The 25179-nt window shown below is 39.9% G+C and overlaps 1 protein-coding gene across 4 annotated transcripts in view; it reads left to right on the forward strand.

Annotated features, from left to right (window-relative positions):
* PEX5L (peroxisomal biogenesis factor 5 like) overlaps positions 1-25179 on the forward strand; it is a 157671-nt gene that overhangs the window by 77666 nt on the left and 54826 nt on the right. For 2 of the 4 annotated variants that reach the window (XM_008705296.2, XM_040621564.1), the window contains 5 exons: positions 56-167; positions 8916-9110; positions 10809-10932; positions 12042-12138; positions 23136-23231. In XM_008705296.2, the coding sequence (XP_008703518.2) occupies positions 56-167; positions 8916-9110; positions 10809-10932; positions 12042-12138; positions 23136-23231 (624 nt within the window). The remainder of the gene's footprint in view (positions 1-55; positions 168-8915; positions 9111-10808; positions 10933-12041; positions 12139-23135; positions 23232-25179) is intronic. The other 2 variants (XM_040621565.1, XM_040621566.1) reach the window with 1 other exon arrangement.

Consider the following 25179-nt stretch of genomic DNA (forward strand, 5'->3'; position numbering starts at 1 on the left):
ACCCGATTCTGCAGTTTAACAAAGCCCTTTGATACCTGTGTTCATTTGTTCTCAGCTGGTGAATGAGCAGCAAGAAAGCAGACCCCTCTTGAGTCCCTCCATCGATGACTTTCTCTGTGAAACCAAATCGGAGGCAATAGCAAGGCCAGTAACGTCCAACACAGCCGGTAATTCTTTCGCTTTTAACTGATCCTCAAGTAGAGCTCATTTTCACTACAGCGAAATGCAGATTTTCTTTCTGTGATGCGTCTTCAGTAAGAGTAATGTTTGCAACGAAACGAAGGTTGAGGACATACGCTCTTCCACATAAACTAACCCATCGCTTTGTATTCTAAAAGAACCTGCAATGTATTTACCCGCCCAGCTTCGCTGAACAGTAGCGTGCCGTTATTAGCAATGAATCATCTCTCTCTGCTTCTCTCCATCTTTGCATCTCAAGTCATATTACAAGGAACCTTTCAAACAAAAGCATCTGCTTCAGAGTAAGGTTTTTCAAAGTTCTGGCTGGAAATATTGTGTATGACCAAAGTCGTGTAAGGTACAATGTAGGCAGCCCCTTCAAGTGGGTTGAAATGACAACATTAAAAGTCCTAGAGATTTGAAACGTTATAGAGCCAATTTCATTTTTCTGTCATGTAAATGTGTTACTTGTTTCCTCTTAAGACAGCTTATTTGAAGGGCCTTCTGTAATTAAACCTACCCAAACAGTGAACTGTCATCTGTATAGGCACGAACCTGTAGACACTAGTAAGCGTTCATCCAGGGAGCGGATGCAGAATGCCACTGGGATGAACCACGCCTCCCTTGGTCCCCTCTGCATTTTCCAATTCTCACTGATGCTATAACTAAGTCGCTTAGTCAGGGCTTACCCTGAGGGAGCTGCATAAGATCTGATGCAAACGCTACTTCCCACCTTCGGTGTCGGAGGCAGCCTTTCTGCACTGATTGTATTCTGTCAGCGTTCACATCCAAGGGCACGTTGTTCAAATAAGGATGAAAAAATGACGTTCAGAGTCAAAGAACAAAGGCTATGTGGGACTGCAGGAGAGCGTTTAATGGAGCAAGGAGAGAACAATGGTGTACTTACAGTCTTGTTCAGTGCATTCCATTTCTCCATCTTGTCCTCAGCTTGCTGTCGCCTGCTATATTTCCATTATACTTTTTAGTAAGTGAAGAAAATCGTGGGTGAAGGAAATTGTGATTTTTCTTAAATGCTAAAAATTGCAACAGCAAAAGTAATTAACACAAGTTAGAGGCACTTCATGCAGGAGTGTAGTCTACGGTCTCTGGGGTCAAACTTGGCAGCGTCAAACCCCTGCTGTGCCACTTAGCGGCTCTTGTCCTTGGGCAAGTTGCTTAACTAAGTCTGTTTGAACAGGAGCAACATCTATATCTCATAGGTTACTTGGGAAGATGAAATGAAGCAATCTATGGAAGCCCTTCCTTAACACCATGTAAGCTCTAACAGATGGTGCCATTACTGCTAGATATCAGTTTAGAAAAACAGTGTACCCAACACTTCCCTTTTCAGATGCATTAACTTTCTTTCTACCACACCGAAGCAATCATTTTCTAATTTCAACTATCACTTTGAGCGATCAAGCAAATAAAATTGTATTTGGTACATTTAAGCAGGAAATTAAGCAAGTTCCAATCCTACCAGATCAGATTTATCCTCCTTATCTATGAAACTGGAGCTCACCCCTCCAAAACTGGAGAGCTACCCTTAGAAAAATACAGAGGATACTTGTGTCTCTAATTTCAGGAAAATCCATGAGAATTGGATGCACTGAGAAGTTCCCACTGTTCAAAAAAAAAAAAAAAAAAGCTGCAAAGCATAGAATTCTTAGATCTTAATTCCAGTACATTCTGCACTTTCCAGCTCCCACTGATGCGAAAACTAAGTCATTTAGGAAGGGCCCACCAAAGAGAGCAATCAAAAGCCACTTTTCACCTTGATTTTTCTAACATATAAAAGAGACAAAATATTGGAGGAAAGAACTCAAAAGAATATGTAATTTCTTATGATTACAATACTACAGTATTGCCTTCCACATTCATTTTCTAGGCTTTTATGACAAAATACCATAAACTGAGTGGATTAAACAACAGAAACTTATTGTCTTACAATTCTGGAAGCTAGAAGACCAAAATTAAGGTGTCAGCAGGGCCATCCTCTCTCTGAAGGTGCTCAGGAAGAAACTGTCCTAGGCCTCTTCCCTAGTTTCTGGTAGTTCCTTGGCTCATGGCAGTGTGACTCCAGTCTTCATATGACATTCTTCCTGTGTGTGTGTCTTCCTGTGTGTGTCTGTCTCTCTATCCAGACTTCCCTTTTTTATAAGGACATCCGCCATATTGGATTAGGCGCCTACTCCAATATGACACATCTCAACTAATTCTATTTCCAACAGCCCTATTTCCAAATAAAGTCACATCTCAAGGTACTAGGGGGTTAAGACTTCAACATATGAGTTTTTGGGGGGAACACAGTTTAGTCCACAACACCCTGCAAAGCAGAGGTTCAAGAAAAATGGTATTTTGAGACTGTGTGGTTTTCTTTTCTTGTCCTCAGCACTCAGTACATCTGGGTCACACAGATTTTTATCCTGAAAGAATACTCTTGTTTGATAGTATTTTTTAATCTTAAAAGTATATCTCAAGTCAGAAACACTATATATTTTTAATACCTAAAAATATTCTTTTGAAAAAATATTACAGAACCCACTATTTGGTATCTCAATATGCAACATTATTATACATCTTTAAACAGGAAAAATTTTATCATACAAACCCCTTGGAAAGAATTCTAATCCGGTCCAATAATTTTATAGCTAAGGTTTCTGGGCAAAAGATATAGTTATCATTTTCTGTCCAAATTTTTAATAAAAAATAGTAATTTTAAATATAGCATTGTCATTTTATAGAATAGTATGAAATTATATTGAGAAACCAGGACAGTCATTTAACTCCAAGTATCTGTTACATCCCAGGTATTATTTATATCTTTAGACTTACAGAATGGATATTAAACAATTTTGGATGGGGCGCCTGGGTGGCACAGCGGTTAAGCGTCTGCTTTCGGCTCAGGGCGTGATCCCGGCGTGATGGGATCGAGCCCCACATCAGGCTCTTCTGCTATGGCTCGAGCCTGCTTATTCCTCTCCCACTCCCCCTGCTTGTGTTCCCTCTCTCGCTGGCTGTCTCTATCTCTGTTGAATAAATAAATAAAATCTTTAAAAAAATAAATAAATAAAATAAACAATTTTGGAGTAAAATATGGAAGAAAACCTGCTTCAAGTTTATACCAAATCAATCAAGAAGAAATTTGAAGAACTTTATGTTAAGAGAGGCATTTATACTTGGCTTTTTCTTCTAATGAAAAAATAAAGCTACTGTGCCACCATCATAACATTTACTTAAATATCTAAGGAATATAGTTCTTATATAAATTAGCACAAAATACAATATAGATAATATTTATCTCTTCCAAATGATAGGGTTTTTTTCCTCTACTGACTTTAAGAGAACATATCAATCTTCTGCCTCATAGAAGTTCTAAATTATAATCTTTTTCTTAAGGATCTAATTACCTTTTTTACTTTCTGCTTGTTCCTACATCAGGATTAACTTTTTGTCATCCCATAGTGATAATAGCAAGCAGATCAAATAAGGATGTTTTTAATTTCTTTGCCCTTAATACCCTAAATTATCTTTTAATTCATCTGAAATCTAGATGATAGCTAATTCCTTGGCCCTCCCAAACTGTATCCCTAGATGGTAGGTAGGCTAAGATCATTGCTAATATCCTTGATTTTAAAAATGACAAATAAATATATATTATGACAGATGCATATAACAAATGCTCAGAACGTGACTAGACAATGGATGTTTTAAGATCATGATTACGTTATAGGACAACTACTTACTATAAAATTTGCAATAATAACTTGTTAGTCTGTAATCTCCCAAAAAATCTAACATATGTCAAAGTACAGGAAAGATTCTTGCCTAAAGACCAAGTAAAACAGGAGGTCCCTAGTTTACATTTATCAATCTGCATGATCCAAAAGAATTTTATCCCTCATCTTGAGCCATTAGATGGATAGTTACTATAGAAGAAACATTTTTCATGGTTTAAAAAAATAATAATTTCATTCCTTGATATAAGACCTGTATACCTCTATAAGAGACCCATATATGGATGGGAAGAGTTGCCCTTAACAAAGTTCACACTCCTGTCACAGCCACCTAATTATATATTTCAATTGCAAAATTAGTGTAATATTTACAAAATACATTTTTATGAACCCCAAGTAGCAGTGAATCCAATGGCATGCTTCTTGAGAGAACTTAGAAATTGGGAAGTAGCTTGGGACACCTGGGTGGCTCAGTCAGTTAAGCATCTGCCTTTAGCTCAGGTCATGATCCCAGGGTCCTGGGATTGAGCCCCGCATCGGGCTCCCTGCTCAGTGGGGAGCCTGCTTCTCCCTCTCCCTCTGCTGCTCCCCCTGCTTGTGCTCTCTCTGTCTCTGTCAAACGAATAAATAAAATCTTTTAAAAAAGAAGAAGAAAGAAAGAAAGAAAGAAAGAAAGAAAGAAAGAAAGAAAGAAAGAAAGAAAAAGAAGTTTGGGAAGTAGCTTTAATTACATAATCCAATAAAATAAGCAAAAATTCTTTGAATCATTTAAGTGCCATGTATCTATTTGACATCACTGGCAAAATCCTTCCTAAGGGACTTTGCTTTGTAGCCTCTATATTAAAGAATACTTGTTTCTAGAATGCCAGGGTAGCTTACAAAACAGAACAGAGTTCCCATCAGCTCCTTGTGGCACATCCTGTGACTGCACCAGTCAGAGCTGTCCCTTGATCTGTCCTCTCTGACCACTCCATGTAGATTTATTCATTAAAAGAAATTCACTAAAAATCTAAGGCTCATTATCCTATAGTGGTGTAAATAGCATTGCGCTTACCATCAAAGCATCAAATCAGAGCTTCATAATAGGTGTTATTCTTCCTGTTTTAAGCAGCCTCACTTCCCACAGCCCAAGTATCCCAGCATTTGTAAACATCTTTGGCACCCCATAGGAGCCTTCCAGTTCAATAGGTTGTGGTCTTCAATCATGTCTCCTTGAGATAAATGGAAACAAATACTTACATATCATTTTACAGCTTCCATCTTCAGGAAATTCCACCCAATGAAAGTAGGTGATAAAAAAAAGTGTCTAAGATTATCAGCTATTTAAATTATGCCTTGGACTACCCAAACTGCCAGACAATTGGGAGCTAAACAAAAAAATAATCAAAGCCATATCAACGGAGTCAGCACATTGCCTCCAATTTCAGATAAAGTCTAGTGAGGACTGGTGACAAACACATGCTTGGGAGTGACAGGGCCGGTGTTTGCATCCTGGCATGGAAACTGACCTAGGAACTGTGTTAGTTTCCTATTGTGGCTCTAACAAGTGACTGCAAGTTTAGTGGCTTAAAACAACACAAACGTATTATCCTACAATTCCGGAAGTCACTAGTCTCTAAAGGAGAATTTGTCTCTTTGCTTTTTCCAGCTTCTGGGAGTACCTGGAATTCCTTGGCATGTGGCCCCTTCCTCCATCTCCAAAGCCAGCAACATAGCATCTTCAAGCTTGTCACTCTGTCTCTCTCTCTCTGTCTGTCTCTCTCTCACTCTCTCACACACACATACACACATACACATTTTCACATCCACTGTAAGAGGTGGTTATCTCAATTTAGACGCACAGATTCTGGAACCCAAACTTTCATGTATCTAAGAGAATTTTTTTTTTAATTTTGTTTATTTATTTATTTATTTATTTGAGAGAGAGAGAGAGAGAGCACAAGCAGGGGAAGCAGCAAAGAGAGAGGGAGAGCAGGCTCCCTGTTGACCAGGGAGCCCGATGCTGGACTCAATCCCAGGACTCTGGGATCATGACCTGGGCCAAAGGCAGACACTTAACCAACTGAGCCACCCAGGCACCCCCCCCCCTTTTTAAGAGAATTTTTAAAACTGGGTTAAGAAGATCAGCAGAGCAAATATCCCCTTCCATGCCGAGATAGGCCCCTTCAAATTTCATATGGAACAGTGAGATCCTTTACTTCTAAGTCTTACTAAAGTGCGTATGTGTGCAACACACACACACACTCGCACACACACACAAACACACACACACACACTTGTTAAAATGCAATTTGTCCTCCTCCAGAAAGTAAAAGGCTGCACCCATCCTTCTATGTTTTTGAAATTGTAGTCCCTAGGGACGCTCTCAGCCTCAAAGCTTACCATTCAACCTCCAAGCCACCCCCTTCATCAACTGGATAACAAATAGGGCTTTTTGTGTGTGCCAAGCATTTGTTTCCCATTTGCTGGGCAAAGAACAAAGGAACAGAGAGCTCAGAATCAACACAGGAAGTGCCCAGGCCAGTTTGGAGAGGGAACAAATGTTGCTGAGCCAAATTGGAATTTGCATTTCACTCTTTTGGTAATTCATTTGTTCTGAATGGTGAGAAGCAGATATAGAATTAAATTAATACTCACCAGTTATTATTCCGTAACAAATGTACTTCCTATGTACGAGTAGACAAGTCCTATATAATTTGCTTCTAAAAGAAGTGTAGGAGCAAGTGACTAATTCCTAATTGTTTGAACAATTAGTAAAAAGACATATATGGCATTCCAGAGACTGTTATCCATTTCCTTCCTTCTATTATAAGGAAATCTTGGTGGGCCTAGAATCTCTGCCAACATAATAGTGGCCTGGAAATTTCTGTTAAACATTCAAAGAATATGAAATGTGTTACATCCTAGCCTATTTTGGCTGCTTGCCATGCTTAAATTTTAGACACCAAGCCAGGCAGCTGAGCTCTAAAAGCCACTTCTTTCCCTCTAGTTTGAGGTGCTTGCTGGCCACAAAACACTGCTCATATGTCAGAGCATCTTAGCCCTGGAAAGTGGCTCCCATCTCCTCGGGAAGACTCAGATGAGATAAGCTGATGCTTTCAGGCCATTTTCTGATAAATTTACTTCATAGCATCCTCTGTAGACCAATATCTTTGTCTCATTCTCTCTGTTTTATTCCCAGTGGTATTTCTCCTTTCTGTCAATGTACGGATCTGCTTCTTGCCCAAAATAGAAAAAAAAAATCAGGAAGATTGGAAGAGATCAACAAAAAGGAAAGAAAAGCATCACAAATTGGCCACCAAAGAATGGAAATAACATTTATTGAGTGCCTATTGTATGCCTGGCACTTTACACAGTCAATATACAAATTAGATAAGTTAATCTTCATATCCTACCTAAAAGACTTAATCTGCATTTTTCAGAGGAAGAAACTGAAACTCAGCGAAGTCAAGAAACTTACTTGGAGTCACGCAGCTAAGCAGGGGTAGAGCCGGGTCTTTCCTTAACATCCAACCACTGTGATTTATAACTGAAATCAGAAAACATGATTATTGAGAATACAGTTTGACAAACTATCCTAAGCATCCTTTGGGGTGGTTAGCTCATGAGGACAGTGTGGTACTAAAGAAATCCAGCTTGTGAGCTCCACTGAGCCCTGACCCTGCCTTGAGTGCAAGGGGGAAAGCACATGGAAAGAGNGTTGAGATATCAACAAAATCCATTCCCTACCAAGAGGACAAGACAGAAGTCAGAGAGGAGGAATGGTGCAGTCATAGTTGTAGACGGTGCCAGAAAGGGTTAACACCAGGATTTCTCTGTCACTTTGTTGACTTTCCTAAACTCGGTGAAGAGATCCCAGGCCAGGAAGCCACCAGGCCAGTTCAGAAGCCAGTGGCTCAGGTACTTGAGCTGGTGGAGAGGCAGGGCTGGAGGGATGTTCCCTAATTGAAATTTTCCATTTCTCAAGATAAGCTAGTCACACCCTGGTGACTTGCACTGTAAGAGAAAGAAGGATAAAGAGTTACAAAGCTTGCCTTTTTCATTCTCACCTACCTGCTGTGCATCTGAGCAAATTATTTCTGCCTTCGCTAGAGTATTTAATGCAACATAATCAACCTGCTAGGAAGTTAAAGTGTAGCCATTTTATGGTTTGTTACATTGAAATTTAAATCTGCATGTTAAGCAGCAGAGGTATTAACATGTGTGCCTGTTCATCAGCTACGGATTGTAAGATACTTCTCTAGTGTGAGCCCAAACACCAAGCCGCTTTCTGATTGAACTGCTTAATTAAATAAAAGATTATTGACAGCATTCCTTTATATCCTGTATACTCTAGTAGTCTGAAATTTAAAACACAAAGACATTAGAAACTTCTCCAAATCTTGCTCATAACTGTTTTGCAAACAAATCTCTAAATATGACAGACTCTTCTCTGGAAAAACTGTGTGCAAAATACACCTCTCAATAAATACGGCAAAACAATAAAGTAAATAGTACCTGAATTCCTATTCCATTTTATTATTTTGATTTTATTTAAACTTTCATCACTGGTAAGGTGGGTCTAAGTCCTATTTTGTGGGTTTGTACTGTGCCAAAGTAAAGGAGAACATGTAGCAAACTTCTCAGTCTAAACACAGACCATCTTTGGGGCACCTGGGTGGCTCAGTTGGTTAAGTGTCCGCCTTCGGCTCAGGTCATGATCCCGGGGTCCTGGGATCGAGCCCCGCATTGGATCCCCTCTCTGTGGAGAGCTTGCTTCTCCCTCTGCCTTCTGCTCCCCCTGCTTGTGCGCTCTCTCTCTTTATCCCAAATAAATAAAATCTTTAAAAAATAAATAAATATAGACCATCTTTATAAATCAATGGTGAGCTAACTTAATTTGATCATTCTAACCTACACTACAACCACAAAATCCTCTGCGCCCAACTGAAACCTATTTTTAAAAAATAATTTCAGAGCAGTGATTGAGCTTATCCTAACCTTTTCCATCTCTGATAGTATTGACCACAGGCTTAGATCTCCTAGACCTGAGTGAACCCGTCTCTCAAACCCAAACCAAAGCCAAGAAGTTGGAGGCCTCATCGAAAACCTCATCCCTCAAGAAAAAGGCTGATGGATCTGATCTCATCAGTGCAGATGCTGAGCAGAGAGGCCAGCCACTCCGAGGCCCGGAGACATCATCCTTAGATTTAGGTAAGGTAATAGCATGTGTCTGCTGCCACTGGCTCTTGCCTTAATACAAGGAAGTTCCACAAATGACATGAAAACCATGGGCAAAGGAGTAGAAAAGATTAATTCCATGAAGGAATGTGGGCAGCACACACTTCTTTTGTGCTTGAATTAAATAGCATTTGGGAAGCTCAGTTTTGCATAACTGATGTGGATTCATTCATTCATTTATTCAACCTACATGTGTTGAATTCTTGATAGATGGTAGGTGCCATATGAGGCATTGGAGTTACAAGTAAGAATGAGACATGAATCTTGCTCTCTAGGAGCATTCAGTCTAGAGTGGGAGCTCGCCTGTCGAGAGAGAGAAAGAGAGAGAGAGAACAGCTTTAACGCATAGTCCAGGAACAGCCAGCCGGAACATGTAACATGCAGGGGGATGTATCTAATACAATAATAACAGCTACCATTGATTGATGCTTATCACATCCAGGACTACGCTACATGATGTACATGCATTAGCCCGTTAATTCATCAAAAACTCAGGTTTTCAAATTTAAATAACTTGCCCAACATCGCAGTTAGTATGAGGAAGACCTGGAATTTGAGCCTAGTTCTGATTAACTTCAAAGCCCATACTTTCATCTACTCACATCTTCCTAGAAAGAAGAGCTTAACTTCATCTCATGGAACCAGTCAAATTAATGGTCTCCTTTCTCAGGAGAAAGAAAAGTGGCAGATAGTTTAGAAAACCAAAGGCAACATGTCCCCTCTCCCTTGCTGTGTCCCTCTCCGAGGCCTGTCTCTTTGGATGAAAGCTTTATAACTCTCTCCAATACTTCTTCACTATCAATGTGTTCTAGGTTTTTTTAGTTGTACAGATGAATAATGGAATTTATACACTCATATAAGGATATATTATTAAATGTGTTACAATATAACACAATAAACTTAAAAATGGAACTTTCATTTCTCTGCTTTTGAGAAAATGTCCCGTGAAGAAGTCATAAAAATACTTAAAGACCTTGGGAGGACACCGACGGCAAACCTATCTTTTTAGAAATGAAAAAACTGGCCCCCAAAGTTGTTCAAGTGATTTATTTACAGTCACACACCTGTTAATGAGAGTGAACCCAGCCAAGTTCCTTATCTGTAAGAATTAAACCACGGGGAGAAAATGGTTCTAGCATTCTCTTGGCTTTCTCCATTGCCTCCTTTCTTTCTATTCCCATTTTTCATCCCCTCTTTGATGAAAAATTAAGCAGTTTTACAAAATGCTGTGAAAAGTGTTCCAGTTCCTTCTCACCTCCTTTTAACAGTGAGGTTCATCTCTTTAAGTAGAATTTCTTTCTAGAAACATGCCAGAAGAGCCTCAAAGCCACTCCTTAGCTGGAGGCAGATGGAATAGTACTGCATATGTTCATTCCCATGGGATTCCATGGATTTATACACAGAATTCAGAATGCACATAGTTCTTGAAATTAATTCAGGTAAACAACTTGATTGTTTAACTAAAAGCAATTTCTCTTACTAGGTCTCATTTTTATTTAGCTGAACATGTTTTAATTAATTTTCATGCAATCTTAAAAAGTTGGTCTTGGGCTTAGGAGCATCAGTTGAGTGAATTTCACTTGTATAAGACTTCTTAATCTTGATTTCTCTTCTTCTCTCTATGCCTCATAATCCACTGTCCCTGTTACCCCTTTCCTATCTCCTTCATAGACATTCAAACACAACTGGAAAAATGGGATGATGTGAAGTTTCATGGAGATCGAAATAGCAAGGGGCATCCAATGGCAGAGAGAAAACCATGCTCATCCAGAACTGGGTCAAAAGAACTCTTATGGTAAGATAGTTGAATATCAGAAATAGCTAGTGGTGTGCCAGCTGTATGGGTATTTTTCCCGGGTACTGAAATAGCCAATGAGTTAAGTCAATCCAAATACTTGGTGCCATGTATAACTCTCTATGTATCAATGTTCATTATTGTGGCTTCTAAAACTAAGTATTTCATCTGAATTGTCAAAAATTCAGCCAAAAATGATTTTGGTAGATTCATAATTCAGTACTCAGTATTTATTCGGTATTTGTTGATAATCAATAAAAATAGGTTTATACATGTGTGTACATATGTCTGTGTATTCAATATATTACATGAATGGCAGTTAAAGTAGATGTTTCTGGTTACACAGGTAACCTTTTCTGACTATCTTAATCATCACTGTCCGATAATATACTAATTAAGAATAATCTGTGGGGGGTGCCTGGGTGGCACAGCGGTTAAGCGTCTGCCTTCGGCTCAGGGCGTGATCCCAGCGTTCTGGGATGGAGCCCCACATCAGGCTCTTTATTGAGCCTGCTTCTTCCTCTCCCACTCCCCCGGCTTGTGTTCCCTCTCTCGCTGGCTGTCTCTATCTCTGTCGAATAGGTGAATAAAATATTTAAAAAAAAAAAAAAAAAGAAGAATCTGTGGATGCCCATGAGAAAAATTGGCTGCCTGAATTTTCCCAAGCTTTTCAAGCTTCCTAAAGGACAGCCTGTCTTCTTCTCCTGTTTCCCCTTGCACATCTCCATTTATTATGACATTTCAAGTTCTATATAAAGATCAAATCACACCAGGGACACTTTGTGAGATGCTCCCCTCCCCAAAACACAATACTTTTAATAAAGCAGAACTGTTGGTAACAAAACTGAGATTGCGTTTATTTATTGTTCGTACATAATTGAACCGAATTCTAAATCCGAGATAGTTACACCTAACACATTGCAGCCCTTTAAATTTCAAAAGTGGTCATTGTAATAAATTATATAGAAGTTACCTTTTTCATCAAAATTCTGATGAGAGCTTTGTTATCATGGTTCTCAGCAATCCAAATTCACTAGGTTTCTTGACTGGTTTTCTAGCTGAGTTTGTTTCTTGATGGACAATTGATCTCCTTTATTCATCCCCTATAGGTCCTCAGAGCACAGATCTCAACCAGAACTAAGCGGTGGGAAAAGTGCCCTGAACTCTGAGTCGGCTTCCGAGTTGGAATTAGTGCCTCCAACACAGGTAACAAAAAGAGAGAGAGAGAGAGAGATTCTTTAATGAACCCACCTATTTTTTCTTTTTTCTTTTTCTTTTTTTAATTTAGAGAGAGAGAGAGAGAGATTGAGAGAGAATGGGGGGCGGGGGAGCAGGGGGAAAGAGAGAATCCCAAGCAGGCTGCACACCCAGCATGAAGTCCAAATGGGGGCTCAACCTCACGACCCCGAGATCATGACTGAAGCCAAAATCAAGAGTCTGATGCCCGAGAAGGGGGAATGAAACATGAGAGACTATGGACTATGAGAAACAAACTGAGGACTTCAGAGGGGAGGGGGGTGGGGGAATGGGATAGACCGGTGATGGGTAGTAAGGAGGGCACGTATTGCATGGTGCACTGGGTGTTATACACAACTAATGAATCATCGAGCCTTACATCGGAAACCGGGGATGTACTGTATGGTGACTAACATAATATAATAAAAAATCATTAAAAAAAAAAAAAAGAGTCTGATGCCCAACCGACTGAGCCACCCAGGTGCCCCAAACCCACCTTTTCTAATAGATAATTTATATCACAAATGTTTTATTTAGATTTTCACAAAAATTTTGAAGTATTTTTTTCTATAGGCTGTATTTCATATGCTTTCTCACTCAATAATCTGTCTCAATGCTTGATATAACTGATGATAACTGAGATAGATAACTGATTGGCTAGGACATGATGTAATGAATTCACTATATATTTAGCACTTTTTCTTTTTTCTACCATTTACTTTTCCATAATTTTGCAATACAAAATCTCTTCTACTCCAGTATTAGCAATATTTACACAAAAGAACACCAAGAAAATGACCTTACATAGTGAGTGTTCATTCATGTGTATGCCCTGTGGACCCAAGTACTTACATATCAGGATCCTTTCTGTCACATTAAAATAAATTTTATGTTAAGGAATAAATAATTATAGTATTAGCAGTAATGATAATACTAAGAGCAACCATTTGTGAGTAGCCACTAAGTACTAGGGACTTTACTATGTGCTTTTCGTATGTTATGTCTAATACTCACATAATCCTGTGAATTACTATTATCCTCGTTTTTTTCGAGATTTTATTTATTTATTTGAGAGAGAGAGAGCACAAGCAGGGGAAGGGGCAGAGGGAGGAGGAGAAGCAGACTCCCCACTGAGCAGGGAGCCCCATGTGGGGCTCGACCCAGAATCCTAGGATCATGACCCAAGCCACAGGCAGATGCTTAACAGACTGAGCCACCAGGTGCCCCTTATTAGCCTCATTTTAAGCATCCTTTAAAAAGTCTTGGTGAAGTCAAAATCTTTTTTCTGTGGTACCTGACTAATCACTGGTGGAAATATGGTATGAACCAGACCTGTCTGTCTACTGCTTAACCCTCAACTCCAGTGTAACTGGCTCGTCTATAACTAGTCATCTCCTTTGGGGAGGATGCCAAGAAAGCCAAAGTTAGTCTCAATTTTTTATTCGCTCACTTTATAAGGGTACAGCCTTGATCTAAAGCCACAAAGATCTCTGAAGAAATGTGTCCACATTAATGCCGTCTACAATCTAGTTGAAAATAAGTGACGTGAAGTGAGCAAGAGAAATTTTCTTGAGTTTACCAGATCAGATCTTGAAGCTAAGAGAGGAGATACGTTATCTGAGGTAAAGTAAAGGGTTAATTACGATAATAGCCAATATTACTGAGTGCTATGATAAAGTCTTCTAATACATGTTAGCTCATTTGATCCTGACAAATGGCTGTATGAGGTAAGTTTACCCCCATTTTATAGACGGGAAACTAAGACACACTGACATTAAGAAAATTGGCTCTGCACCCTAACTAGTAAGTGGCACAGAAGAGGACACACACAGATAGGAAATGTTGAGGAAATGGAAGCCCTCTGGAAACCTTTCTAGGCCACTGGGAGAACCACTCCCCATTTCTATATTCACTGGAGAGGGGTGGACATTACTGCTCCTGGACTCTGCTGGAAAACAAGTCAGCTCACTTCTAGAACAAATAAGCCTGGGAAGCTTAATGAATTACAAAGGTAGTATGAAAATGTATTTTCATCCTCTGTGTTCATTCTTAATGTATCTTTTTTAAAATTGATAACATTTATTAGAGAAACATTTCTTGTTAAGTGCATTAGAGATTTAGATTCAGCTAAAATAATTGGTACTGTTTCATAACCTGGATCCTTGGAACAATTTAATGTAGCAATGGAACATTTGTTTCTGCAGCGGGGGGAGATTTGGCACAGGTGGGCTGTTCTACACAACGCTGGAGGGGCAGAGGATCAGCTGGGGTCCTCGGTTGCCATGGAGACCTACAATGCATTTATCTTATTATTCCAATGACTGCTACTCTCCTGCTGGTTGTCTGATTTCATCCCACCACATTGTCCTTCCACATGCCCACTGGTGTGCCTTTAAGCAAACACAATGTGCTTTGGACAATATGTGTGAGATTCCCAATATTGTCCTCCAAAACACAGTTTAAAGTGCGCTGTGACAGTTCTCTGTCTAGGTAAATTGTAGTGAATCCTTTAGAGGGTTACCAATTATTTGTAAAGAATTTATCCCTTAATTTGGTTTTTTAAAAACACTGCATGTTGGGGCACCTGAGTGGCTTCCTTGGCTAAGCCTCTGACTTTTGGTTTTGGCTCAGGGTATGATCTCAGGGTCGTGGGATCGAGCTGCATGTCTGGCTCCGTGCTCAGCTCAGAGTCTGCTTGAGATTTTTTTTTTTTTTTTTTTTTTTTGGTCCCCCTCTGTTCTTCCCTTTGCTCGTGCTCTCTCTCTAAAATAAATAAATAAGTAAAAATTTTTTAAAAAACACTACATGTTTATCAAGATTTGCCTAAACTAAGAAAATTCATAATCTCCTAGTTTTAAGTCCAGCCTATGGTTAAATTAGGACAATTTAATGAATTAAGAGTTTAATCATCTAAAATATTAAATCACTCAAATAAAACAGCAAGAGAATGGACTGATTAATTGTAATAAAAGGCAGGAAGGTATTTTTACTGTAAGAAACATACTGCCCTTAAATATATGATCTCTCTAGGTAGATAAGATGATGAAGGTGGTATAAAAAATGAACTTAAAACTGGCTTGCAGGGGCACCTGGGTGGCTCAGTCAGTTATGCGTCTGCCTTCAGCTCAGGTCATGATCTCAGAGTCCTGGGATGGAGCCCCACATCAGGATCCTAGCTCAGCAGGGAGTCTACTTCTCCCTCTGCCCCTCTCCCCTGCTCCTGCTTGCTTCTCTCCCTCTCTCTCTCAAATAAATAAATAAACTCTTTAAAAAATAAAACTGGCTTGCAAACTATTCAAGTAAACAATTTCAGCTTACCAAAACTTGTTAGTGCTCCACTATCACACAGATGGCTTATGGGAAAATCGAGGAAATGTTTTCTTCTCTCTCAAGCCAACATAAACTATCTTAGGTTCAACAGGTGAGGAGCTATTTACGAGCTTTCTTTAAAAATCAGATTTCAAAAAAAAAATCATATTTCAGAATCACAAAGAAAATGGAGTGAATTCCTGTTAGCTCATTTTCTTTTCAAGATAAAGGAGAAAATGTAGTCTAGCCTCTTTCAAATAGTGTTTTAAGTACACTAATCAGAGTGGCAGGAAATTATAATAAATCATATAATCTCTAAGTATTTAAGAATAAAATTTCGTGACACTTTTGCAACTGTGTAATTAGTATTCCCTGGAGTTAATTGTTTAAAGGAATCATACAACCTGAAAACATTTGAAGAGTTGAAGAAAAACACAATTAATGATATAAAATTAGCTTTTTCCAATAAGTGGGTTGAGATAGTGGTGAGGCAAAAGAAAATGAGTCCAACTTTTGCTGGAAAGTGATGGTTCAAGCCTTTCTTTGTCAAGTCTGGGCACTGGAAGAGTAGCCCTGCGATAGGTTCTTGCCAACCTAAGTTGGACCTAACGAGAAGGTGCAGGAACCAGGCTCTCCAGTATTTAGTCATAGACATGCAACTCTGATTTCGCTGACTTTGGCACAACAAATGCTTCCTTCCATATTCTCATAATTCCATCAAGTTGGCAGTATCCCAAACTAGAACAATTGAGACTTTAAGATGTAAGTGCAGATATGTTTTCTAAATTTTTGAAGGAGCAATAAAAGAAAGGCATGCTAATAGCTGTCTAATTACATACCTCATGCATATAATATGAGATATTTCTAATATATTTTTTAAATTCTTACAACAGTCTTGGAAATTAATATCCCCACTTCTTACATGAGAAATTCATCTTAGAATTAGCTAAGGGGCAGAAGAGCCAGCACTCAAATCACACGCATCAGCTTCTAAAGCCCCTGTTCTTAACCACATACCACCTCATATCAGCCTCATCAAAGCTTATTCACCTGGGAGAACTCACAGACCATCTATTTCCCTTCCCACTGCAGCCCTGATTAGTCCTTACATTTCTAGGATTAATATGAGCTGAGCCATTTTAAAGAGTAGTTATCACTTTCTTCCAGAAACTTTGTAAGATAAATTAGGATTGTTGTCAGATCTGAGGCCATACACAATTTTGTGCCCCCCTCCCAAATTCCTTCTGAACCTCTTACTCTTTGAAATACTGACAGCTTGCATTTCGTTCCATTTCAGTTCAGCAAATGTGATTGAGTATCTACTATCCACAAGCCGTAAGTGAGGCAGTGAAAAGGTTAGAAGGAGGAATTCAATTATAGGAAGTACCAAGACCTTTATGTCTATTAGAAACAATTACACAGTACACTTCATAAATACAGTTTTGCTTGTTGGAAGACGGTACAGGAGCCACGTCGACATCCCTTTTCCCGTCCCGACTGTACACAGTGAGCTGCCAATGAGGAAAGAAGCAAGCGAAGATGGAAGGGAGGAGCAAAGAAAAGGCAGCAGGGCAAGAACCACGGGCAGGCGAGGAGGAAGGAAAGAAATCTGAGAGATCACTTTCAGCGTAGTAGGAAATCTGCACACAGTAGGTTCTCGACAAATACTTGCTGAAGTGGAAAAATAAGAGAATACTAACAAAAAGGAGAAACAACAACACTTTTCAAGATTAACAATTTGAAGGTAGTGGCTAATTAATGGTCAACTAAAGGGCAAATAAAAAGAAAATTAAAATACAAAAATAAAAATTAAAAAATGACAAGATTTTATTCTTTTATCATTTTTGAAGCTAGTTTCAAAGATGATTCTTAGTTATGCATGATTATAGACTGTCCATCTCTTTTCAAAATCAGCACTGCTACGCTTCCATGTTCTACAACGTAGAACATAGTGGGATGGAGATGGGGACCATACGCTGCCCGCCTTGCACAAAGCTCTAGGAATTTGCTCTTTGACACATAAGGTTCAACTTTTTTTGTGTACCTTCAACACTAAATGTCTGTTGAATGATTAAGGGGGGAAAAAATCATGACCCGCTCAATGAGGCATGAGTTTATCTGTTCTATATAAGAATCCAACCAGTCTCCATTAACCACTGACCAAAAGTGCTCTAAATACAGATAATTTTTAAATGACCTTCTCAAGTCACACCTGCTAAGCGCTAACCAGAAAGATGATGACAAAAGCCAAGTTTTATAGCACTTGCTGTGTACTGAGCATTTTGAGTGTGTCTTTACATGAGTTACTGTACTTGATTCTTATACAGACTCTGTAAGTGAATATACACTTTGCAGATAAGAATGCAGGGGATTGTAGGGGCGCCTGGGTGGTGCAGTCGTCGGGCGTCTGCCTTCGGCTCAGGGCGTGATCCCGGCATGATGGGATCGAGCCCCACATCAGGCTCCTCCGCTGGGAGCCTGCTTCTTCCTCTCCCACTCCCCTGCTGTGTTCCCTCTCTTGCTGGCTATCTCTATCTCTGTCAAATAAATAAATAAAATCTTAATAAAAAAAAAAAAGAATACAGGGGATTGTAGAGATTAAGTAATTTGTCCAAGGTCACCAGTTACTATTAAATCCAGCCAGGATTTGGCCCTAGGAGGTCTGACTCCAAAGATTATGCTTTTAACTACTGTGTTACACAGTGACCCAAAGTCAGCTAGTTATATTTTTCTTTTCTATAGTTAAGCAACACCCTTTCCCCCATCAATCTCTTTTGAAAAGATACTGTGAGCTTTTTAAACATGTGTTTGGGTGGGAGACCTCCAGCAGTAATGTAAAGGCAATTGTATAAGGACTGAAGGACTGACATTGAGGTTAGCCAACAGAGTTATTATGCTAGGACAACCACAGCCACAAATACAGTAATTTTCAAATCAAAACTTTAATCACAATCATAATTTTGAATAAAGAGAATAAAACAATATTCTTAAAGAGTTATTCTTCTTATCTTTTGCCTAGTGCTTATCATTCAGAACAATCAACAGCTGAGAGAACAAAATGCTTTCTTCAGAGAATGTAATACCCTAAAATCCAATTAGCCTAAACCAATTAAAATGGCTGTTTTTATTTTATTTTTTTTATTTTTTTTTAATAATGATTTTTTATTATATTATGTTAGTCACCATACAGTACATCCCCGGAAAATGGCTGTTTTTAAAGCCAAGGCCCTCCGAGGAGGTTGCTGTAACCGTGGAGCATTTTTCAAAATCATGCTATGAAGCAAAGAAATGCCCACGTCACGGTACCTTTGTGGACTCCAGAGTTCCACTTGCAAACACGTGAGGTCCGCCTCTAATCAGAAGCTCTCCGAGGGAGGTCCCTCCCTGGGCGGTAGCAGCATCACCTGGGAACTTGTTCGAAATGCAGATTCTGGGCTCCCACTCCCACACCTGCACCCACTGAAGCAGAAACCCCAGATGTGGTGTCCAGCAATCTGGGTTCGGACGAGATTTCCAAATGCTTCTGCTGCCCACTCAAGCTCGAGGACTTCTAATACAGCTACTGCGATACCAAAACAGCCGTGACTCAAGTTTATGGCTGTTTAGTTGTCTTGTTTACCGCTCCTCTAGTTACGTACCTAAGAATATATGCGGTCTACCAGCATTGCTTATATATGTTCTCCCATATTCCGGTCTTTGTTTATAATGAAATCAGAGGTTAAAAATACATAAATGATAGTAAGGTCTTGGCTGAAAGGAAGGCTGCTCTTTACCATGTGTTATGACCTGTAGTTCATCCTCAACCCTAACCCAGTATGTCTGGTGGGTGGTCACTAAATTGCTGAAAAGTTTCAGAATCTTTTCAGTTGCCTATTACTCTTGGCTTGAAAACAGCCTTTGTTTACATTCAGTGTGTTTCCCTATATTTTATAACATTTATCTTAGCTTCCTTGGATAAAATAAATGGCTTTCAAATGTGAGGTAGACAACACTTGTCTTAGTAATTACTTAAGGCCTTTCTAACAATGTGGGAAATAGCACTTACCTAAATAGTAATTGTACTACTGAAATCAAAGTTCATTTGCGCAGTAAGATTCTATTTACACTTGCCGTTTTAAGTGGCAAAGAGAATATGGACTGTAAGTCTTGAATCCTGAGAGAGATTTTTGCCTCTTCTTCCTGATACATGGTGCCCTTTGCATCCTGTGATTCATAACCCACTTGGGTCGTGAAACATTGATGAAGGGAAGCCGGTGACAGTAATGGAGTTCTGTTAGGTCAGGCTTCACAAGAGAGACAGATCGTATTTCACTGGTGAGAAGTGCCTCTAATAAAAGGAGGTGCCTGGGGACAAAAATATTAGTGCTTTCTCTTTCTTCCCATGCCATTCATGGGTCATTTATGACATTATTATATAAATGCACAGTTTATTTCTTACCGTGTGTCCACATTTTTAAAATTTATTTGTTTGTTTATTCCATTAATGAGGGAACCAGCAGGAAGACAAAAGAGCTAGTTCCAAAGTAAAGGAACAGAGATTTACGGAGCTGGCTGGAAAAGAAATGCCAAAATAAGTGTGCCAAGTTTGATACAAGATTGGTTAATTTCTATAAGATGATAAGATCATAATGCCTTTGGGGTTAACATCTCTACCAGGCTATGACATCCTAACAACTTAGCAATTCTGAAAGGTTGTAAACCATCTGCACCTTTTCTTTTTTAAAGATTTTATTTATTTATTTATTTGAGAGAGAGAGAGAGAGAGAGCACAAGCAGGGAGGAAGGGCAGAGGGAGAAGCAGACTCCCCACTGAGCAGGGAGCCTGACTTGGGACTCGATCCCAGGACCCCAAGATCATGACCTGAGCTGAAGGCAGACACTCAACTGACTGAGCCACCCAGGCGTCCCCATCTGCACCTTTAATCAAATATATTTTGACCCAAGATTGTCAGATAAGGGTTGTAGTGGGTTGAATAGTGGCCCCCCAAAAAGTTATGTCCATACCCTAATCTCAGGAACCTATGATAGTCAATCTCACTTATGTTTTTGGAACTCCCTCTCCTCAGCCCCGCCTCAATTATCTGGGTCGGGAGAAAGCAGGGCCCAGAGAATAAGAGAGGGTGCTGGTTCATGGTGACCATTGAGCCTGGCCCACCTGAGAGTGGGTCACTGATGCCTATGCAGGCCTGGCCACACCCTCATCACCCTCTCCCTCTTCTGACCACAGACACCACTCCAGACGCCTTACCCCTGTGCTGCTAACAGGCCTGGCTCTTTACTAGGTGCCCCACTAAGACACCCTGCAGCCATTCCCCATCCCCTGAACAAGGACAGTAGGGCTTTGCTAACACGGACCTCTGCTGCTCCAGGCACAGGACAAAAAAGCAAGTCCCCTCTCAATTTCCCATAATTCTCCTTAGCCTCCTGGACTGACCAGGAAACCTTGACCGAGAACACAGAGCTTCCTTCTGGGAGTAGGGAAGAGAAATATCTTTAATTCATCAATTCACATACTCCCCGACAGCATATTTTCAACAAGTATTTACTGTTTATGGAGCAGCTACTATTTATAGGAGACACCAAGGATACAGCAGTGAATCCAGCAAGGAGGAGGAAACCTAAATTAATGTTTCAATAAATTAACCTTCCTCGCTCATTAATGCAAAACCCAGTCTAAGAGTGCTATTTATGTTCCGAAGCGTTCATAACAATTACTTCATTATTGTTTTCAGCCCACAATATTCTTGGGGGCTTCTTGGTTGACACCCTCATCCACACATGAACCTCTGAGAGACAGCTTTTCTAGCTTTTGTGTCTTCCCAAAATGGCGAGTGGAGCACAGCCTCCTGTGAGAGGCAGTGTCGTGCAGTGGTTACGAACATGGCCCAGAAGCATCAGCTGTCCCACTTGCCAGCTATGTGGTGTCCAGCAAGTTAATTAGCTCTCTGTGCCTCAATGTCGTGGACTCGATGATAATACCTACTTCACGGGTTGTTGGAAAGCCAAAGTGAGTTAGAGTCTCTAAAGGACTTGAAGCGGCTTCTGGCGTGTAGTGAGCCCTGGTATTACTACTGTGTGATGATAAGGGGCTGGGGCTCCTCCTGAGGACCCATGGTGATGGAGAAAAAATGGAAAGCAGCTGAGCTGTATAGATCATAAGTGCTGAGTGAAGGCCAAAGTGTCGCTAGAGAACAGTGGTTTTCAAACATGGCTGCTTTTCAAAATCACCGAAAGAGCTTTTCAAACATTTGAGGCCCAGGCCCTACCTCTAGAAATTCTTTAACTGCTCTAGAGTGGGGCCCAGGCCTGCTCCAGTAATTCCCACAGAAGCCGAGGGTGAGCATCCCTAAAGGAGAGCAATCAGACACGGATAAAAGGCGATAAAAGGGCGGAGGGGGGCTTCACTCCACAAGCCTCCCTCCGCCTGCTCCCCAAGTTCTGGCTGCCTTAGCAGTGCAGTCCCTCGTCCTGCAGTCTAGAGACATCCTTAGGGCACACATCACCTCTCAGGCCCTGGGCCAGCTACAGGGGAGCACAAGGGTTACCAGACAAAATCCGACTCTCATGGATTTTACACAGTGTAGCAGAAAGATAGACAAGAAAATAAGCAATTACGTGGAGAAAAATCACCAACACCACGACTGCTCATGGAGAGAGGTCGGAAACAACTACAGTATGTACTTATTAGGAAATCCCTGGGAAAGAATGAGGTGGATCTCTCAATACCCAGTGTGGACCCTCTCCAAGATAGAGTGTTGAACAGAGAAAAGTAAGCTACAGAATAGCATACCATATAAGTTTCAAAAAATTTTGAAACACTTTACTATCTCAGGTACATAAATATATATGCAACTGAAAAGGAGGAGTTCTAGAAATTTACCTCTTATTTTCCATGATGGCTTTTTTCAAAAAGCATGCATTTAGTTTTTGTGAAATTAAAAATGAGTAACATTTTTTAAAACTGCAGCAGACTCTTGGTGGGGCTGGTCTATCTGGAATATTTGCATTTAGCTAAGATGTATATCACGTTGCCTGTTAATTGTAACAAACCAGTCGGCATTATCAAACACGATTCTATCTAAGCAAGGATTTAGCAGCGCAAGTCCTGAGGAAATGGGACACGAGACAAATGTGTGCTAATAGAAGGAAAGCAAAGGAAAGAGAATTCAGCCTGAGGATCTGCTGTGTCTGTAAGGAAAGGGCCTAGCAGCCGACTCCCACCTCTGCAGCTTGCAGTCTTACCTGAGGTTAGTCCTCCTAACAAGCTGGAAGCTTGACTATCTCAGTTCCTAGGTGGAGGCTTCGAATGGAGATTCTCCTTCTTAGCTGCATATTAGAATCTGCTGGGGGAAACTTACTACAATATCAGTGCCTGGAACCATGACCAATTAAAGTAAGATCTTTGGGAGGCTGGGCCGGGCTTTGGTTTTAACAGGACCAGGGCTGAAATGCACTCTTGGAAGAACCATGCCTGCGTGCTCACACACATTTTGGCACCATCCCAGTTTGGGCAACATCATGCTTGCAAAGTACTCCCAAAATAACATCCTTTGCAGATGCTTCTTAAACTCTAGGGAAATATGAGAAAAGGAAAAATACTTGGATTTTTGTGTTCTGTGATTCCAATAGTATAACACCATGTGTTTGGTTTATTTCAGGCTCGACTGACCAAAGAACAGCGCTGGGGAAGTGCATTACTTTCCAGAAACCACTCCTTAGAAGAAGAATTTGAAAGGGCAAAAGCAGCAGTAGAGGTAACTTTTTTTTTTAATTATTTTTCTGTTTCATGTTTCTGGAAGTGGAATTCAAAAACTGAAACTTGAGCAGGATACATATGAAACAAGTCTAACTTTATAGACATGAAATAACCATGATAATGATTGTTAGAATGGATTTGTTACCAGAGAACTTTTGACTTGCCACCAGGGCTGATTAATAGATGCTAAATCCTGTGCCAACTCTGTGATAGATTAGCAATCTGTCTGGAGTCCTGGGTCAGAAAGATCTGAGCCTCGTCTGGGTGCAACGATGAATCCGTGCTTTGCTTTGCTATGCCCTCTGTGAGGCCAGCGTTCATGCCTGACGTTTTTTATCTCTCTAGCATCTAACATAATGCCTGAAACACAAAAGGTCATGCTGTTCCTGAAATACACATTTTCCTCAGTGGGATAAAAAGCATGGCTGAGATATTGTAGCCAATGAATAGCCCATCCTAACTTCAGCCATAAATGTTTACTGTTAACAGTGTCCAAAACAACGACAATGTTGATAAATCAAATGAAATACTTAATTTGAACATTAAGTTCCTTATTTAGCCTTCCAATAAGATTCCTTCTAGGTTGGAATCACAAAGGGTGCATCGCAGATTCCATCTATGATTCTCATCAAAACGCTGCTAGATTGCTATTTCAGAGCGGAGCTTTTCACCAAACCCAAGGATGGACTTGTTAGGACCTCCATTTCTATCACTGATAGGAAATCTTGAAGATTGAAAGTACTCCTATGATACGATTCATTTATGTGGCTGTCTTACCACTAGGATTTAGATAAAATTACTTTACTATGAGCAGTCTTTCAGGAGCTCCATACTTGAAGTGCAATTAAATCATATTTGCAGTTTCATAGTAAAAGGGCTCTTTAAATTCTAGGAAATAATTCTAGCCATAATTTCATATCATCATTCAGCAATCCAGTAAGAGAACAGCTTTATCTCATCACAATACAACCCACCCAAATTTCTCTTTTCATTTTATCCCTTTTTAGTTTAAAAAAATCAATGCATTAGTGTTCTTGAATGTAATCAACTGATATATTTGATTGAGACCAGCTGAGTTCAATCAACTTGTTCAACTACACGGAGCCGGTACCTGAATTTATCTTAAATGTAGATTTTTCCAGACTTCAGAGCTAATTTAAATTCATCTTTTGAACTCCTACTATGTGTAGCACACTGAATTATCACTAACTAGAAGATGATTGAGAATCATAGAATCTTGAATCAGTAGATATCAGAATTTATCTGGTCCCAGAAACACAATGGGTTCAATCTCAGAAGATTTAATTACAAAGTAACGTATCAACAAGGAAAAAATTATTCATTTATCTGTGTGTGTGTATGTGTGTATGTATACATATATTCATAAAATCATTTAATCTTGATTTTGGTGGAGGCCTTAGAAGTCATCTATCCCAACCAGGCATATAAAATAAAATTAATTTTATTTTCAAACGTACTTGATAAATTATTTATTCAAACCTACCCTGTTTTTACTTGAATACTTCAAATTAGTGGCACCTTCTTTTCAAAAAGACCTGCTTCCATTTTGGACAGTCCTAACTATTAAAAAGCTCTTCCCTATATTATGCTGAAATTGGCCTACTAGCAACTTCCAGTTTTCCTTAGTCTTGGCTTTGCTGTCTCTGGAACAAGGCAGAATTAGTTTAATCCCTTCGCTACATGATGCCCACCTGACCCCACCAAGCCTTGGTTCTCCCGGGAATTGAGAGACTGATTTGTTATTCCAACTTATCACTACATGACAACATACGTTTCATGAACCAATATAGGTTTCGGTTCCACACTTAGAATCCTCGGAGGCTGTAAGTTACTTCAAGTAGTCCTTCATTCAGCAAATAATACTGGCTGTCTGCACGTGCTGACTGCTGCCCCAGGTACTAGAGACAACGAAACGAGCCAGCCCC

This window comes from Ursus maritimus, unplaced genomic scaffold (genome assembly GCF_017311325.1).
Source record: "Ursus maritimus isolate PB19 unplaced genomic scaffold, ASM1731132v1 scaffold_4, whole genome shotgun sequence".
NCBI lineage: Eukaryota > Metazoa > Chordata > Mammalia > Carnivora > Ursidae > Ursus > Ursus maritimus.